Source organism: Argentina silus (assembly GCF_951799395.1).
Source record: "Argentina silus genome assembly, chromosome: 21".
NCBI classification, from domain to species: domain Eukaryota; kingdom Metazoa; phylum Chordata; class Actinopteri; order Argentiniformes; family Argentinidae; genus Argentina; species Argentina silus.
This window is the reverse complement of record NC_139675.1, coordinates 13,191,217-13,209,209: the sequence shown is the minus strand read 5'-3', so window position 1 is coordinate 13,209,209 and position 17,993 is coordinate 13,191,217. Positions and strand designations below refer to the sequence as shown.

Genomic DNA, 17,993 nt, shown 5'->3' with positions numbered 1-17,993 from the left:
AAAGAGGGGGGGGGGGCTGGACTGGTGGAGGGGTGAGGTGAGGTGAAGTGAGGTGATGGGGGGAGGGGGGGGGGGCGCCTGGCATTGTAGTCAGGCAGGCTGACACTGAGTAGGGAGGGTTCTGTGCCGGAGACCTGTGAATATGTATGTTCCTTTTAGCAGATGTGTATTATGCATTCAGAAGATGTGTTATATTATATAAGTTCTTTTTTTTTTTTTTTGGGTGTACACGTGTACCTGGTGCTTGCTACATTTTAGCACACACTTGAAGGTATTGTGTATTCGTTTATTGTAATATAATAAAACATGTTTTATACATAAGCTGGTTGGCTGCCTTGTTATTGCCTGTCTATCATGTTTTACTTGTTTTTTAATATTCAAAGCGACCCAAGAAGAAGCACGACCATCTAGGCAAGGCTGCTGGAGTCTGTATTTGATCCAATAAAAATGCAAATGAGCTGATTGCTATTCAATGGCAAATAGGAGGAGAGGCAACTGCACTTTGTGTAATAACTTGTAGCTTGGTGGAGACAGAACGGCCCCAGACCAAACATAAGTAGGCCTGGTTGTTAGGCTGTCAACTTGTTGAAGGGTCTGACACCTTTCTGACCTGTCTTAGCACCCCCTGCTGTCTGATCTGTGCAACTAAAGGTTACGCGCTTTCAAAGTAAAATGGTGTGTGAATTACTTCATCAATCACAAGCCAGGATGAATAACAGCAATCACATTTTACAAAGTGCAGTCGTAGTGAACACAAAGCGAGTACGATAACCGATTTCATTTGACATACATCATTTGATTTTCTTTCTTATTCTAGAAACTCCCAGGCATGTCTCAAATCACATCCAAAATTATTCTTCAAAGTCTAGTAAGTTATTTCCACACCTTAACATGGAATGTAACAATATATTAAAAACAAACCACAGACAAAATGTCAGACTACACATTTATGTACAATAAAACAAATTAATAAATACTATCCCGCTAAACCAATTTCTCTCATCATTTAGTATATATTCAAAATAAACCATTCATAAACCTCATTGACCCCAGAGTCACACAATGCAATAAATGACACAAATCCAGCGTAGAGTTCTATCACATTCTCACCATGATTCGGCCACTCTCAGAATTCTTTTGCCACCGTTTCTTTGGCATCTCCTGATTGTCTTCACACTTCAGAGCAGCACTCCACTGACACGGTAAACGGGAGAGGTAAATGGTAAACGGTAAACGAGACAGCTTACACGAAAAGGCAGATGGAGGCAGTGACGTCACACAGCGGTCACATGCTGCATGCACCCTGAGACGCAGGCCCACCGTTCAAACCGCGCTGACGAGCTGGGATTCGTCTATCCACAGCGAGTCAATTCAACCCCCGAAGAAGAAGAGAACCTCGCGCCATGCTTTCTCGCTGCGGAAGAAAAAGCCGTAGCGCGTTTTGAGTTCTCCTTGGAAACTGGCTCGTTTGCGATGCGGGGTGGAATTGGAGCCTGAATGGAAGTTTCAAAAACAGGAGGAGAGGGGATGTAACACTGAGGAGGGGCTTACCCTCGAGGAGGGGCAGATCCTGTATTTGGACTTAGTTAGATTGATTAGCACCACGAGAGACAGAGACAGGCTTGATACCAGCAAAGCCCCAGTCAATGATAAAGGTGTGTGTGTGTGTGTGTGTGTGTGTGCAAATAAGTCCCATTTCAAGTCCATTGCTGTGAGACGGTGCTCCAGTCACACGTACTGCTGCGGCTTCTGCGGGGCTGCGACCGAGGCCAGGTTCTTGGCCTTCTCTGTGGCTGCCAGCGCGGCTTCCTTGGCCTTCTCAGACGCTTCCCTCACTGGGATCCTGAACACCCGCTGGGATCCCTCTCCTGTATGGGTGGAGGGGTGGTGGGGGGGTGGGGTGGGGTGGGGTGGGGGGGGGGGGGGCAGACGCAACATGGAGTCAATACAACTTGGACTTGCCGTATCCAGGATTTTAGAAATGAGTAGACAGAACGTTAACCTTTGACTCGTTCACTTGACGGGAATCACCGTCTTGAACCCTGAGGTATGTGTGCGCTGGAAAGATCACAAAGCTCAAGTGGCCGGGGGCCTGTCATTAAGAACAGCAGGACTCTAGAGGTTGGCATTCTGAAACACACGCACACACAACCACCTGGAGGGGAGGTATTCTAGGCACAGACAACCAGGAACTTTGGCCGGGTACTAAAATTCAGTTCCTCGATACCAAGTAGAACTGAAACGTAGCAAAAAAAAAAATACAAAAAAAAATCAGAACCAACTTTCCGTTCATTTGGATAAGATAAAATAAAAATGCATGCTCAGAATTCATCTCACTGTCAGTCAAAGGGACTTTCAGCAAAAAATCTGAAATTGCATATTAATTAACTCCAAGCGTTATCATGTCCCTCAGTTAATTCAGCACATGTAGGGCATTCTTAGTGCTGTGGAATCATTCTAACTTCATAAAGGCAGTCAAAAGTTATATAGAATACCCCCTTGCAGGAATGAGAGAATCCCTCACTCATCTTTATTTGGCAAAAAACGAATTGATAAAACGTTAAAAATCAAAGTGATGCTTCCTGAACAACGACTTGTTCGTACGGTTGCCTCCTTGTTCAGTAAGCCACACTTTGATATTGAACGTCTGGAACTTTTCAACTTTTATTTTGGGCAACCCGATTGGCTGAACGCTGACTGGTTGAAGAAGCATGACCACCCTGTGAAAACTGTGTTTTATGAAAATGGGGGACATATTTTCTTCTATTTGTTCATCTTAACCCGTTGACAGGTAGTAAGGAGGAACCCATAAGACTTCACAGCCTGAATGGAGCATGTTAAACGGACCCTTCTGACTCCAGATGAGAATGGATGTACGTTAAGTGGGAGGTAAGTCTTAACGTTGGCTGCGGTCGGGCCGTAGAGGAGACAGACAGGTCAGTATCAACAGTGAGGTTCTTAGGGCCGGTCGGGCGAGGCAGCCATTACACGCGACGGCGCTGAGAAGCGGGTTGACACCTTTTCGAGGTATTTTTAAAGGAACGGGCGCGAGAGGGGCTTTGATAATGAAACCTATGGATTATAGACTAAGAGGGTTTTGAGTTTTAGCGGAATCGGGACAAATAGAATTCGACAAATAGCTGGACTCGAGGAAGAGAGAAGATTTTTCATCCCGTGCCTGTTTCTGAATGAGCAGACATCATGGCTGTGGTGACAGACAGGAAGCCGAAGCAGTGCATTGTGGATAGGACTATCGCATTGGTGACGGACTGAAGATTCACAATGCCAGCTCAGAGGCACTTGTTCTCTTATACAGTATGAAACAACCTCCACAGTCAACATGAGCCTGGAGTCTTCTGATAAGAAAATAATCCCCATTTCAAAGTATGAAAAGAAACCATTTTGGACTTTTTATATTTGAAAAGTAAGGACGCATAAACATAAAAGGAAAAACTATATTTAGGATATTGATGATAGAAATGCACTCTCATTCAACCACTGGGATGAGAACATTCCTATGGATACTCAGCCCTAAGTGTGGGGTGTGGGGTGTGTGTGTGTCTGTGTCTGTGTCTGTTCCCAACCTTTCCACGAACCCTCAACCCTGAGCGAGTGAAAACAATAACCAACCCATCATCTCTCCTTGCCAGCACGACCACAACACCAGAGATAAGTGTTCCATTTCACAGCGCACACACACACACACACAGCCAGCCAGCCAGCCAAAGCCTTCTTTAAAAGGTCATTCAAACATCTGCGGGGAAATATGTATATTGTTGTATATTGTCAGAAGAAACGCAGCGCCCTGCTCCCATCTACAGCCATCACCCGGAGAGGAGAGGGGAGGGAGGGAGAGAGAGAGAGACACACACAGAGAGGTAGAGGTGGACAGAGCGAGGGATAGACTTGAAAGACGGGGAGAGAAAAGAGACTTTGGAGAGAGATGTGAGAGAAGGAGATAAGAGAGACGGGTGGGGGGGGGGGGGGGGGCGGGTGGCTGGGGGGGGGAGAAAAAAAATGAATGAAAAGAGAAAGAGGAGTGTGTCTCAGTCAGTCTGGCCGCTCGCCAGCGTACGGAGTCAGCGGCATACCGCTGTGTCACCAGTGGAACCAGAGAGCATAGGACACACTGTACTCTGAACAGGGATGAGAGAAAGAGAGAGAGAGAGAGAGAGAGAGAGAGGGAGGGAGGGGGGGTGAACTCCAGTGCAGTCAGTATCCTGGGTGGATCTTCAGATCTGAGAGAGTGGGGGGGGACTGTGGGCCGTCAAAGGGGTTGACATTCGGTGAATGAGTAAATATAGCTATGGGTCTACTGACTGAAAACAGGCGGGCTGTTTTCTTCCAGCTGAAGGACCACAAAAAAAAAGGGGGGGGGGGGGGGGGGGATGTAGCCAAATGTACGGTCATTTGAGTTGTACATCTCAGCGTTCGAGCGACGCTCCTCTTGTCGATGGATGGATATCAGAGACCGCCCGGTCCTCTCCTCTCCTTCACGCTGCTCTGTTCTGTCTCCCTTCAACCTCCCCTTATCCCTTGTTCACTCCTGCAGCTGGGCTGGCTTCAACCAGAGGGTCTCGACCACTGACCAGAATAACCACGTCTCTGGACTCTTCCCAGGCCTGGTCCTCTGGCTGACCCCCCCAGTGCACAAACACACACACACACTCTCTCTTAGCTCTTTGAACTCTTAAACCCCCCCCCTCCTCCTCCTCCTCCTCCCACCAAGACTGGGGAGGAGATCAGAGAGCGTCCCTGCATGCGCACACACACGCACACCGACCAACATAGACCCCCCCCTCTCCCCCGTCCTCTCCCTGAGAAACAGCATTGATTATAGATGAGTGGGGCGTTGTGAACTCTATTGACATGCACAGATGGCTGTTCTCAAAGAGAGAGAGAGACAGAGACAGAGAGAGAGACAGAGACACAGAGAGAGACAGAGACAGAGACAGACAGAGAGAGAGAAAGAGAGACAGCCAGCCAGCCGACAGATGAACCCCCCCTGAATGAAACCCCCCTTTGCTGTCACCATCTTGGCGCAGTACAGAACCCCTAGTCCTTCATCCCCACAGCCGCTTCAGATCCCACCCTGACCGCTCCTTCAATATCCACGACTTGTGCGGCAATTTCGACCGTTTTACATCATCCTCTCTGTGAGGGGGGGGGTTGTGTGCTGAGGTGTTAAAGAGAGCCTATGAGGTCGTTCAAAAGGAGAGATGAACCATCCCCCCCCCCCCCCCATATGTGGGGGTAATGGCATGACGGCGTGCACACAAGAGAAAGAGAAATATGCCCCCCCCCCCCTCCCCCGAGCAATTGCAGCATTAAAAAGGCGTGAAACTAGAAATGTTCTCTGTTCACGCCACATCTTCCAGGGCAGCGAGCGTACGAAGAGAGAGGGGAATTAAATACCACAGCTGCACTCAAAACAATCTCGAGTCGCAGGGATACGGGACCTGACTTACGACTCGTGTGGGCGCATTTCAAGCGTTTCAAGCTCTGAAACCCCCCCCCAAAAAAAAACGCTTGATTTATATGAAAGGCCCCCCCATACAGGTCACCGATGTTCAACCTGGGAAAAATCAAAACTACTGTATTAGCAGCAGCGATGTGGTACTACAGCACTAAAGAGCCCAAACACACTCTACCACAAGCTATAGTACAGTACAGTTTTGACAGTCACATTCTAGAACAGCTAGAACTCAACTGAGCCACCAAATACTATTGGAGACAGATAGCTGTTCTATTTCTATGCGAGAAAGCGATGCATTGATGCCGAAAGTATTATACTGCAGCATAGCATGATCGTACTAGACTGTTCCTCAATGACTGTCGACACAAAAAGGGACAGTATGACATTCTAGAACCCACTGCCTCTCTACGCTATCTAACTAGCTGCTGTACTGGGGCATGCTATCGTCATGTGACAGCCCTGGGTGAGGGAGGGGAGTGTGTGTGTGTGTGTGGGGGGGGGAGGGGAGGGGGGGGGGGGTATCAGACCGTCGCCAGCTACAGTAACAGGACTGTACTTACCACCACATACAGCCTCAGGCCCAGACCTGCTTTGACAGTAGGGGTGCAGAGGGGACAGAATGACAACAGTGGGAAAAATGTCCCTCTCTCATTTGAGGACAACAGGAGAAGTCTGCAGAGTCAGCGCCGTGAGGTCACCATCAAGGGGGGGGGCCTGGGCCCGTATCAGAATAGTGACCTTGTCATGTGTCATTGTCGTGACCACAATAGACAGCTGTGACTTATCTGGCTCTCATGGGATCGCACACGCAATGTGTGTGTGTGTGTGTGTGTCTCGGTTGTGGGGAGGGTAAAGTACCATGACGGACGATGTCTACACGACACGTCTATTAAGAGAAGCGATGGGCATATCACGACTATTTCTGCATTTTTTCGAAACCTCTCGTTTTGGGTCCGGATCGGTCGACCGCTCAAACAAACGGAATCTCATCCCAGCCAACGGAATCCCTAGTTTACCAGCTCCAACTTTTTTGAAGTACTCGTAGAAGTTTCCCTCTCGTTGTTTGTCGAGTGCCCGTGGCATTGGGCTGCGTGGAATCCACACGCATACGCGCCGCGCCGCGGTCCGGGGACGAGGACGAGGACCTGTTTCTGCTCATTAGGATACGCTTCCAACCCGTCGGCTGAAATGATACACATTACGCCTGGAGCATCACTTTGGAGTCTCGAAAACATCGAAGGATGTTCCGGTCGAGGTCCTCGAATCAGCGGGGGCCTCGTTTCCGCGAGGGACGAAAGTGGGACTTGTGGCTGTCAATCTCGCGGTGGAAGGATACCTCGGAGCCAACGCGGTCGTACTTTGGCATGCTCTAATCATCGCGGGGCCGCCTCTCTCTCCACTCGGGAGACGGACGTTAAAGAGACGGGGCGCAATCACCGGCTGATTATCCACGGACGCTCGGAGATGATGTGTCTGCGCGGCAAAGCATGATGGGGGGGGGGGGGGGGGGGGGGGGGATAAATGCTGAGTGGTGATTGGCCGAGGGAGGGGGGGGGGGGGCTGCAATTTTTGTCTGTATCACTTTAGAACACCACAATCAAGAGTGAAGAGATTGAGAGGATTACTGCCAGCCCTGTAAAAGGAGAACGGCCGAGGTTTGATTATTCATGTACAACCACAAAACAAAAGTGGAAACGTTTTGGGGGGAAAATATGACGCGAGTCCCTAAAATAAGACACAGTTTCCCCTAACGGCGCCCCTGCCCAAGTCCGTCCCCAGTCGCTACTGCCCGAAATAACGCTGTTTTGTTTCCCTCTTCCCCCCCTCCCCTCCCCTCCCTTCCCCTCTTCCCAGATGTTCTGATATAGTACATACCGTATAAGTTAGACAGGGAGTACTCCAGGCCTTTCATGGCCTTCACCTGGTTGCTCTTGAAGCGGGCCAAGCCAAACTCCTGGGAACAGATGGGAAAGGAAACAGGGTTTAAATAGAGAGAGCCATGAGAACAACAGAAGAGTACAGTTGCTCTCTCCCTCTTGCTTTCTTTCTTTCTGTCTTCCTGTCTGTCTCACATACTCACTCTCCTCCCCCCCCCCCCATCCTCTCCAGGGCACTCGAAGCAAAACTGGCACACACAGCTTATAATAATAGGCTAAAATAAATAATTGGCAGTTCTCTCTCTCTCTCACTCTGTCTCCAGAACTCTCTTAGTAAGAGGATTCCTGTTTCTTTGTTTTGGCGTCTGCAGGCATGCCCGCTTCCATGTTTTTGTCCTCCTTTTTCTGTTATTGCTTCGACCTACAATCGCATCCTGAGCAGGGAAACGGACGACTTAAAACCCCTCTGGGTCAGGTAGGTGCAGGAAGAAGAAAGAGAAAACAAAAAAAAAACATATAGCTTTTACAAGTCTGACGAGGTGAAAAGGTGACACTCTTCTCGACGGATTAGCTACGGCATGTCGGTGGGCGTACCGGCTTCGCCTGCAGCCAGATCCTTTCAATTGATTTCCCCGGCAACAACTCACAAGTGTGCTCTGCGAACTGCCAGGTATTCGATATCGCGTCCTATTAACTCAGACATGACTTTGGTGATGGGAGACGGGGGAGATGGGAGGGTGGGGTTAGTCTGTCCTGAGGTGAACTTGAGGTGAACTCAGGTAGCAGTCGTAAATCCCTGCAGTCCTGTGAGGTTGGCCTACGGATGAACCCGTACAGGGAGAGGACTGATGCCTGACCCAGGTTGACCCCCCCCCTAGCCCCTGGTGCACTACACAGTAGTGAAGGTCTGAGAGGATTTGATTGGTACAAGCACCATGACCATAGCTCCATCCTGCCCTGAGGATTGGACCAGCCAGCAAGATATTACCAAAACTGCGAAATAGGGGGACTATTTTATTTATAAAAAAAGGGCTGTAATTTCTAAATGGTGAAACCAATCTAAAAAAAACAACAACATTGAAATTAAAGCTGAGAATATCTACTTTAAACTAGTATTGTTTTTGTTCATAGTATTGATTTCAAATCCAAACTGTTGGAGTATAGAGCTAACAAAAATGCTTTCAAATACTTACAGAGGGCAGTGTATATTTATCTCAGTCCTTCACAAGTGCATAGGAGGGGCTAGGGGCTAGCGGTTGACACGTCCGTCCGTCCGTCCGTCCGTCCGTCCGTCCCCCCCCCCCCCCCCCCCCCGAGTACCGGCTGTACTTTACCTGGATAGGTCTGGAGAAGCCGTAGATTCCAGAAGAGATCCAGGCCTCTCGTCTGAGCTGGGTGAAGGCTGGACGGTCCTCTGACCCCTTAAACACACAGCGCTCCTCCACCGTCTAGAGAGGGAGGGGGGGGAAGGGGAGGGAGGAAGGGAAGGGAGGAGAGGAGTCAGTCATGTGCCAAGTCTCAATATTATCAATTGGAACCCTTTCCTGATCTCCTTTCTTTCAAGACAACCGGAATGGTAAACGTGTAGCATGTAGTGTTGCACGTTGCTGCTCTGTTTCGCGACACTGAAAATCGGAAAAACGAACGATATGCTTACGTTTTCTAATCGGGGCAAATGTGTGCATATGTCCACAAAACGTACAAATGCTACGTAAAAGGCCAGTGATCGGTCACGACACCAGATTCCAGAACGCGCCTCGTCTGGACCTAAACAGAGGACTCCAATCAATGTTTCATTCACATGCAATCTCATTCCTTGATCGCTACCGAGTTATCGTAGCCACTTACCCACTATTTTAAAGGCTCAAATCTACGTACGGAACTGGACCTTTAAAAGACTGGGTGGGTTTCGAGCTCAACCGTGTCAGTTGTACCGAGCCTCTTCAAGTCAGCGGTCATGACGGAAAGGTGACATGGAAAGGAAACAATCTCACACAGTTGGAATGCAGCCGAGGTATTGCCTGAAGGACAGCGGGTGCTGTGCCACAGAAAAACTATTTCACAACCTGCAATTAGCTTTCAAAACATACTGCGACGCACAAATGAACACACTTCAACGACAGAATCATGAGATCCTCCTCCTTTCCTTCATTTCTCAGAAACTGCTAAATAATCTGACATTCATATTGTCGATCCCCCCCCCCCCCGCCAAATCTATCTCTATGGAGACGTGAGTCACCTCCTTCATTAAGCTGCATCAAGAGAAATCAAAACAGACAACGACACAATGGTGCTGCTTAGACAGCAGGCGTAACCTGGCAAGGGAGGAGTGTGTGTGTGTGTGTGTGGAGCTTATGGTGCTTATCTCTCCTCGTCAATCAATGTGACAGCATCGTGAAAGGGTGGTTTGGGGCGATTAGCGTCGAAGAGTATACCGCGTAGGCGTCTCGTCGGGCTGGGGTGGTAAATAGAGTTTTATCGATAGACTTAGATGTATTTAAGATGCACAAAATGGCCGTGAGCGAGATCGTGGGGATTGGGTTTTAGCGCATTTTATTGTGCTTTACAAGCATTTAACTTATGGAAATATGTGCGTCGTTTCTGCCCTTTGTAATACCTCATAGGTCTAATACATAAGCTCGAATCACGCACTGGCCGCAGAGTCTTCACCCTCTTCGGCTTGCATTCGCGTACTGATTGTTAACGCTTGGACGGATCGCTTGACTGCTGTTCACGGGAGAATCATCTTTGATGGAATCATACTCAATGTTATGCCTTCACTCAGATCTTATGTCGCCATACATTTTGTTGTGATTTTCCAACGCTGTACATCATTTTCTAAGGGTGGTTACAGTGTTGGAAAATCACAACAAAATGTACGGCGACATAAGATCTGAGTGAAGGCATAACATTGAGTAAGATTCCATCAAAGACGATATTGATATTCATAGTAATTGACCATCGTATTGACCATATTGACTATCGTAAAAAAAAAAGAAAAAGAAAGGGTCTCTCACACAAAAGCCTCGTTTTATTGCAAATGTAGAACAGAAACTAAACTCAAGAAGTGTGAGAGACTGGGATGCAAAACCATGAGACATCCACCCAGCTGACTCAAACATGGAGGTTACCGGAGTTCATCTCTCCCAAGTCTCTCATCCAGGAGTTTAGCCCCTGAGAAACACAAACCATAACGGCTACGTTTTCCCCATCTGTATCTGGGAGCTGTGGATACCCAGTGTACGACCGAGACCTGTTGGGCCAGACTTTAGAAATCTGCACTTCTCTTTAACGAGACGTCCCAAATTATATACAATGGAAAACCTTGTGGTTCCAGAATCAAGGAATTTGTCTTGAAACACTGCGTTCACTGTGGCCTCCGCTTGGATACCGTCGCTAGCGACAACAAAGAAGCATGTCTAGTAAAGAAAGTGGGCCAGTGTTTGAAGAGGAGGCTCGGCAGAGAGAGAGAGAGAGAGAGAGAGAGAAATGCAGACCTAAACCACTTTGAGGAAGTTAGTTGTTGTTGTTGTTGTTGTTGCTGCTTGCTCATGATATATGTGTTGTGCAGATGGACTTAGCAGTGTAGGTTCTCTTATCTATTAGTACTGATAAGGGCTCATTAAGGGGGAAGGGTTTGTTCACTCTCTCTCTCTCTCTCGAAAACAAAAGGCTTGGTTGCCATTGTAAAAGAGAACCTGCAACACTCACTCATTATCTAGTCAAATAAGCATTACTCATTCATTATCTAGTCAAATAAGCAGTAATGTGAGTAGTTCTCAATGTAAGTGTGTGTGTGTGTGTGTGTGTGTGTGTGTGTGTGTGTGTGTGTGTGTGTGTGTGTGTGGTACCTCACCATTAGCGTGGTGTGGTTGAGGTTCCAGGTGTAGGTGGTAAGGCTCCTGGTGACGGGATCCAAGATGGAGTCCTCCACGATGTAGACGGAGCGCGATAGGTTGGCGGGAAAGAACAGCTCCGCCCAGCGAGGAAGCCGATTGGTCTTGGTGAGGAGGCGTCTGGAGAGGAGCCGGTGGTCCGCCGTCACTTCCCGGTATACCACGTCCTCGGTGAGAACATGGGTGCTGATTCACATAAAAAAACAGCAGAGTTACAAAACACACTCAAAGTTGAAACTTACCACATACAAGGTGGTAGGGTTAACTAGAAAGCAGATACTTATATTACAAACTAAATCTAGTGCTCTAGTTTAGTCATACAGACCCCTGTACAACTTCCTTTTCATTTGACAAAGCTGGTATCACTTCCACACCTCTGAAGCTTTCAGTTCTCAATCTGAATAATAACAGCAACGCATCTTTGTCTGAACTCCACTTGGTAACAGGCGCAACAATAACAACATTTGAGTAACGCATGCCAGACCATCAACGCTTCAAGGAGCAGGGCCAAAGTTGGTTGGAAATCTGCCACCTCTGGGCAGCGCGGCGAAATTCAGTTTTAAAGTGCCAAACATCCTCCCTAATAATAATGGAATCCCACTAAATTTACTCGCAGTGTTGGATATTAGCAGCTGTGTTTATGCATGCGTACCTCAAAGAGGCAGCTGCCAGAGACAGGAAGGTGAAAATCGGTGAATCCACTCCCCTAGAACAACCCCTGGCAGTTACAACGTGTTTGCATGCAAACCAAGTGTTGGATAGGACATAGGACACTCGCTTTTTCTGAACCAGCCAGAGTTCCTAAATGAAATATATCTCAAGGGATCTCATTCCCTGCTCGCTACCCAATTAAACAGTCATTACAACTATTAGGAAGCTCTTCATTACCATGGGACTATAACAAGTACAGCCATTGAGTCATCAATCAACATGAAGATGGGGGTAATGTATCGTGCTAAGCTGTACCTGAATGGGTTGGGGTACCTCTGCCAGAAGGCAGAGACAACATGGTCCCATGTACTCCTGATATCTGTGTCGTTAGCAAAGTACTTGGACATTGTTCCCTGGCCGGTGTGCAGGCTGGTCTGAAGACTCTGTCGGCCCCCCCCCCGTCACAAAACAGGGCTGTGTGCTCTCAGCTGCTGACACCACCCACAGCGCACATTGATTCGAGCCTACAGAGGTAGAAAGAGGTTTAAGCAATCAATTCAAGATAACAGCAATCAATTCTTACTTTTAGCAATGATTTCTTCATAGGTCTCCTTCGAGATCGAAATAGCATTACGTGATATGGATTCAAAATGTACTGCAGTGGACATCAGTCATTGTAGCTTGGAGAAGTTTTATTGCTCAGATTCGTACAGTATATCCATAAGTTCCTCCTAATGATTTTGATGAATGCTTTGACATTGACTATGACAGTACAGCTACTATGAACTGTCCGACTCGACGCCACAGCGACGGAGGACATTACTCGGGTTGCATATCTGACCCCCCCCCACCCCCCCACCCCCCAGCCAGGCAACATGTGACAGCAATGACGTCCAGTCTCTAGACAGGTGGCTACGAAGATGATCCCGCTATTAAAATGAGCATGTCCATACACCAGAACTGAAGCGACCACATTTAGCTTACTCTGATTCTAACTGACTGTTGCAACGTACTCATCTAAAATGTACATGTTTCCAACCTGCTCTGTCTGGATTGTGGATTGGGGTCCCTGGCTACGGGGCACAGACATATGTCACCTTGACTTACGCATCTGTGACATGTCTTGAGCGCTAGGCTAGGCTAGGCTAGGCTAGGCTAATTAGACAGCTGCGTCTTTAAAGCCGGCCGGTACGGTTGAGGTGATGCATACAGAATACAGTCGTGACTCGTTCCAACTCAGTTAGCTAGTGTAGGTGTCACATGAATATTTGACAACTCGCTACAGAAGTGTTTACTTCCATGTAGCCATAAGCTTGAACTGAAATCCTCTTTTGATCATTCTTGCTATATTGTATAAACACCAACGAGCAAGTCACTGAAAACTGTCAACTTCTGTGACTGTACTTTAATGCCGGGCTAGCATGAGTAGCTAAGCTAAGCTATTTAATCGAAAACTACAAGTTAGCTAGCCACGTTTGAGGCTGGACTACAGCACCGACAAGTATTTGCTGGTACAGTTAGTATAGTAAAATGTACACTTACCTGTAGCATTTATAACATAGTAGCATTTATTATATGTTCAGTAAACCATGTGGTGTCTAATTGACTCCGTTACGTTTAACCCAAAGCCTCATAATAGTTGGACACGTGACTGTCGGCGTCACCTGTGACGGTTCAACGCAAGTCCAACAATGAACGCGCTGTTCATGAATATTCATAGCTTCATATATTCATATCCAACTCGCTTCTTTTATTGGGTTTCATTTCTGAAAACCACGCCCACAAAATAAATGACTTGATTTCTGAAGTGATTTCTCAGGGTAAAGATATATCTCTGTGTTTCCATTTCATCAGTTATTTGTTTAATTTGATACACTATTGCCACATCTAGCAAAACAACAGTTCTGGTGGTAGTAAGGTTTTCCATCCTCTCGAAAGGTACTGGAAAACCTGTGGCTTCCCAGGTCCTGTGACGCTCTCTAGTGGAGAAGATTTGACATTAGCAGAGGGATCAATTTATTCAAGGTCTTTGACCTAAGTTTGCTTCTCGACAAACAATCGACAATATTTAAATAAATGACTTAATGCATTTTATGAATATATTACAAGAGACTGCAGACTAGTTATGCACTTTACAACACACTGTTACGCTTATTTTATGATCATATTTCGCTTATTATTGATTGAAGAACAGCTGTCTGTCACACATTAAGTTACAGTTCATTACATTTGTTTATTCAATATCATTATGATATCACAAAAATGAGAGAAAAGTGAACAAGAAGAACATACTATACTTACTCACTACCTCACCAAAACGTACAAAATAGTGCAAATATCAATGCCCATTTAGAGAAATAGTAATGCCCATTCTGAGGTGTTCAAACTATATTAAAAACGGTATAATATATACTTAGAAATATCTGTTCCTTTCAAACGTCCATCTTAAATAGAACCTAGCAAGATGAATGACAGCAGTACCATTAAAAGCCATTAACCATCCACATGTTATAATTACTAATCTAATCATGTAACTATAAGTATTAAATGACTTCTACTACTCTAACTTTCTCCAGAGCCATAGTTAGACCACTGTCTCCACGTCCCAAATAAAATCTCGGGGGTTGAGGTAGCAAAAATAGGAGCCGTAGGGAGAGTCCCCTCCGTAGTATACAACAGTGCTGTCTTGCTGGGGCATCTTGTTGTTGTAGGCCCCTTTGTCCCAGGTGTATGTTTTCCTATCATACACACAGTAGTTGGAGGTTCCTCCTATTGCCTCAAAGGCACTGGCAGGGTAACAGGCCTGCAGGTAGCATAGCAACTCATCCTGGTCCACTCTGTTGATGAGATGACTAGATTCTCCCAGTAAAGTTGTGGTAGTGTATACTGAGTCCACTCCTGCCCCTGCCCCTGCCCCTGGCCCTGCCCCAGCCCCAGCCCCATCCCTCCTCTCCCCGTCGGCCTCGCCTGAGTACCTGCCCTCTCCCGCGGACATTTTGGCTCTGGGCTTCCTCCGCCCCCACTTGGGCCGGTTGCACCAGTGCTTGGGGAAATTGGTGCAACCGTTGGTCCTGATGGCCAGGATGATGGCTGTCACTCCTGGCAGGCAGATGGCAGGCCCAAGGGCGATGAGAGGGACCTGGCCCAGAGTCTCTCCCTTCATGCCCGACATAGTGAACATGAAGCCGAAAAAAAGGAAGGGACTGCAGATGGCCACCACCATCCCAGTGCGATGGTTCATACCATCCCTCATCGTAGCAGCCTTCAACTCACTCTCCTCGGGAAACAGTGGTGTTCCTCTTTTATAAGTCCAGAATCTGGTGGACAGAAATCAGGACAAAAAAAAGAATCCCAACTCTTAAAAAAAAATGGTAGAATAAGAGCTGGAATCTCAAAACATCAACAAATCATCATCCCAAATTCAGTTCAGACGAACTGAATGAAATGCAATGGCCCCGTCATTGAAGCAAAACTCTGCTAAAGAGGTGTTAATAAAGTATTATGGAGGATCGAGAGAGAGAGAGAGAGAAAGAGAGAGAGAGAGAGAGAGAGAGAGACAGAGAGGGCTGATTTTATGACTGACCACACCACCACATCCTGATGCATAAACGCTCAGAAATATGAGAAGCACCACGGGGCTGCTGAACGCGATTACGATGCCTGGATGCAGGACGCATGCAAGCACTCAGATGAATGGTGTTGAGTGTCCAATTATCACAGTTTGCAAACTAGCAGGCTCGCCATGCCTTAGCGATGACACAACAAACACTCATTCACTCTGTACTTACCCTTTCCGACTCAGTTGCAGTTTACTCAATCAAAATACACTTCACTTTCATCTGTCCTGTCAAATACGTACATTTAACAACTTGCTTTACTACTTGTCCATACCTTTTTCATGTTTTCATGGCCACCAAACAGCAGATTTAATAAGAAAGACATAAATTCTCCATACGGGCATCTAGGTTTAGTTTTGTCATTGCTAGCCTGATGAATGATATCTCTCAAGACGTAACTGAGGTTGTGCGGTTGGTGGGGGGGTGTAAGTTGGAGCCCTGACTCCTTCAGAATGAGATCTGACTTCCCTGGGTGGAATGAAAGTTATCTGAGCTGCTTCCGTCTGTCCAGCGCTGTGTGCCCTGCCCAAATATTGATAAATATAGAGGGAAGGAAGGGTATCTTTGACCTGAACCTCTGGCTGACCTGAAAACACTGGAAAGGAGTTCTGTGAGGCTGCATGCATGCACGCACACACACACACACACACACACACACACACACACACACACACACACACACACACACACGCGCGCACACACACACACACACACACTCACACGACCCGGAGAGACCCGGTGGTCAGTTGCAACGCCAGCCCTATTCTGTACATCACTGCCGGGTGTGTCTCTTCCCTTGTTTCTGGGCTGTTCTCATAGAGTTAAAGAGTGTAGGCAGAATGTAGGCAGTGGTTTTATTGTCATTATTGATCATCAATATAAATATATTATCTATTACATAATATAACATCTAACAACTTTGACCTCTGCAGTCTTTTGGTCTTCACTGATATGAAACAAAGTCCAGGAGTTAAAGTCCAAGATCATTAACACCTTCTGTTGACACTGCACACACACTCAGACTAAAGTGTGAAGAATATATCTATTATTTTTAAATGTCTGGTAAAGATTGAGGGGAGTCCACTCTTCCTATTTAACTGCTGTGGGGCTGTGTCGACCATACACATAGAATTAGATACCTTGCCAATAGAAGTAGAATCCATCTTTATGGTGTCTCCCCACTGGTGTCTGTGCTTTCTCTCTGGCACTCACCCCCTCTGACACTTCCTGCAGACAACGGATACACATGGATAAAGTTGCACCACAGGCATTTTAACCAGTGTGCGTGTGTTTAATAAGTGTGCGTGCGTGCGTGTGTGTGTGTGTGTGTGTGTGTGTGTGTGTGTGTGTGTGTGTGTGTGTGTGTTGGTAACAGGCTCTGAGCCTAATCTCTATCACTCTATCACTCTATGTTGTGTAAATCCCCATGGACTCTGATGGAGGGCATATCATCATATTTACCGAACCACCTCTGCCGAAAGGCGCTATATAAATAAAGTGTGATTTGATTTGATTTGATTTGATTTGATTCACAATTTCCCCATTGATGTATTGATAGCTGCTCTCCTTGTACGTTCAAGGCCATTATAGCAGATTTAATTTTCATTTGTTTGACTGCAGTTAGCCACATCCATATGCATGGTAACATCGCACATATCGTGAAGGCAAGCAAAACCTAGGTCAGATTTCATATCTTGATGCCTTGTGCCTAAAATATACAAATATAGCAGAGAGAAATTATTTTAAAAATAATTTTAGGAAAGCTCGACATCTTAAATAGACAAGCCAGTGGGTGTTTAGTTGATGAGTGACATAAAATCAGCCACTCAGGTATTTTAAAATATTTTTATGTCTTGGTTATTTTAACACGGTCGGTCAGAACATAAATGGTGCAAGCGGATGGCTGTGTGTACGTTTACAACCCTAGTAGGGGGGAAGGGAAAACTCAAATATATTTGGCTGTAGTACTTCTGCTCAGAGAACAAGCTATTTATGTTCCCAGTGATTTATAAATAGATGTCTTGCTTGAAAACTAGTCTGCCATAACTCCAATAAACAATATTTATGATGAGGAAGTCTATTTATATCAAAATACTTCACTACTGACCAATTTATCATCATGATAACAGGATAACTCTCGAGCAGGAGAGGCTGGTGGAGGTAGAAATCGGAGGACAGGCTCATTGTAATGCATGGAATGGAATAAGGAATGGTATCAAACATGTGTGTGAGTGCTTGATCCACCTGTACTGGAAATAGATACCACAGCTCTGGATAACCCTGCCAGGGCTATGGTAGCGGGAAGGTGCATATAATGGTGATATATAGATTATATTGTTTATTGCCAAATATTCATGTTTTTGTTCAGTGTGAATATGTCTATCTGAATGTGTAATATCAGAACACAAATGTGATCTGAGCTGTTCGTATCGGCGCCACTCCCGTCCAGTAGATGTCACTCGAACCCAATCAAGGC

At 46.5% G+C, this 17,993-nt stretch overlaps 2 protein-coding genes across 2 annotated transcripts; both read right to left on the bottom strand.

The window, feature by feature from the left end:
* Positions 1–28: 28 nt before the first annotated feature.
* LOC310821202 (PRELI domain-containing protein 1, mitochondrial-like) lies at positions 29–13,533 on the bottom strand. The gene is made up of 6 exons (XM_083693151.1): positions 13,443–13,533; positions 12,216–12,424; positions 11,210–11,435; positions 8,688–8,801; positions 7,352–7,430; positions 29–1,868 (listed from the first exon to the last, which is right to left on the bottom strand). Exons 2-6 carry the CDS (start codon positions 12,305–12,307, stop codon positions 1,729–1,731), a joined length of 651 nt encoding a protein of 216 aa, XP_083549277.1. The 5' UTR covers positions 12,308–12,424; positions 13,443–13,533; the 3' UTR covers positions 29–1,728.
* Positions 13,534–14,484: 951 nt separating this feature from the next.
* On the bottom strand, positions 14,485–15,153 carry LOC310821239 (transmembrane protein 215-like; the record flags this gene model as incomplete). Its single annotated transcript, XM_083693205.1, has 2 exons — positions 14,485–14,737; positions 14,876–15,153. 2 exons carry the CDS (start codon positions 15,151–15,153, stop codon positions 14,485–14,487), a joined length of 531 nt encoding a protein of 176 aa, XP_083549331.1.
* Between the last annotated feature and the right edge of the window lie 2,840 nt (positions 15,154–17,993).

Bases quoted from the DNA above. Each gene is read 5' to 3' on its own strand.
- LOC310821202 (XM_083693151.1), bottom strand. From the start codon at position 12,307: ATGTCCAAGTACTTTGCTAACGACACAGATATCAGGAGTACATGGGAC. The intron at 11,436-12,215 runs GTACAGCTTAGC...TATGTGAATCAG, and splicing joins AGGTACCCCAACCCATTCAG to CACCCATGTTCTCACCGAGG. The intron at 8,802-11,209 runs GTGAGGTACCAC...CTCCCTCTCTAG, and splicing joins TCAACCACACCACGCTAATG to ACGGTGGAGGAGCGCTGTGT.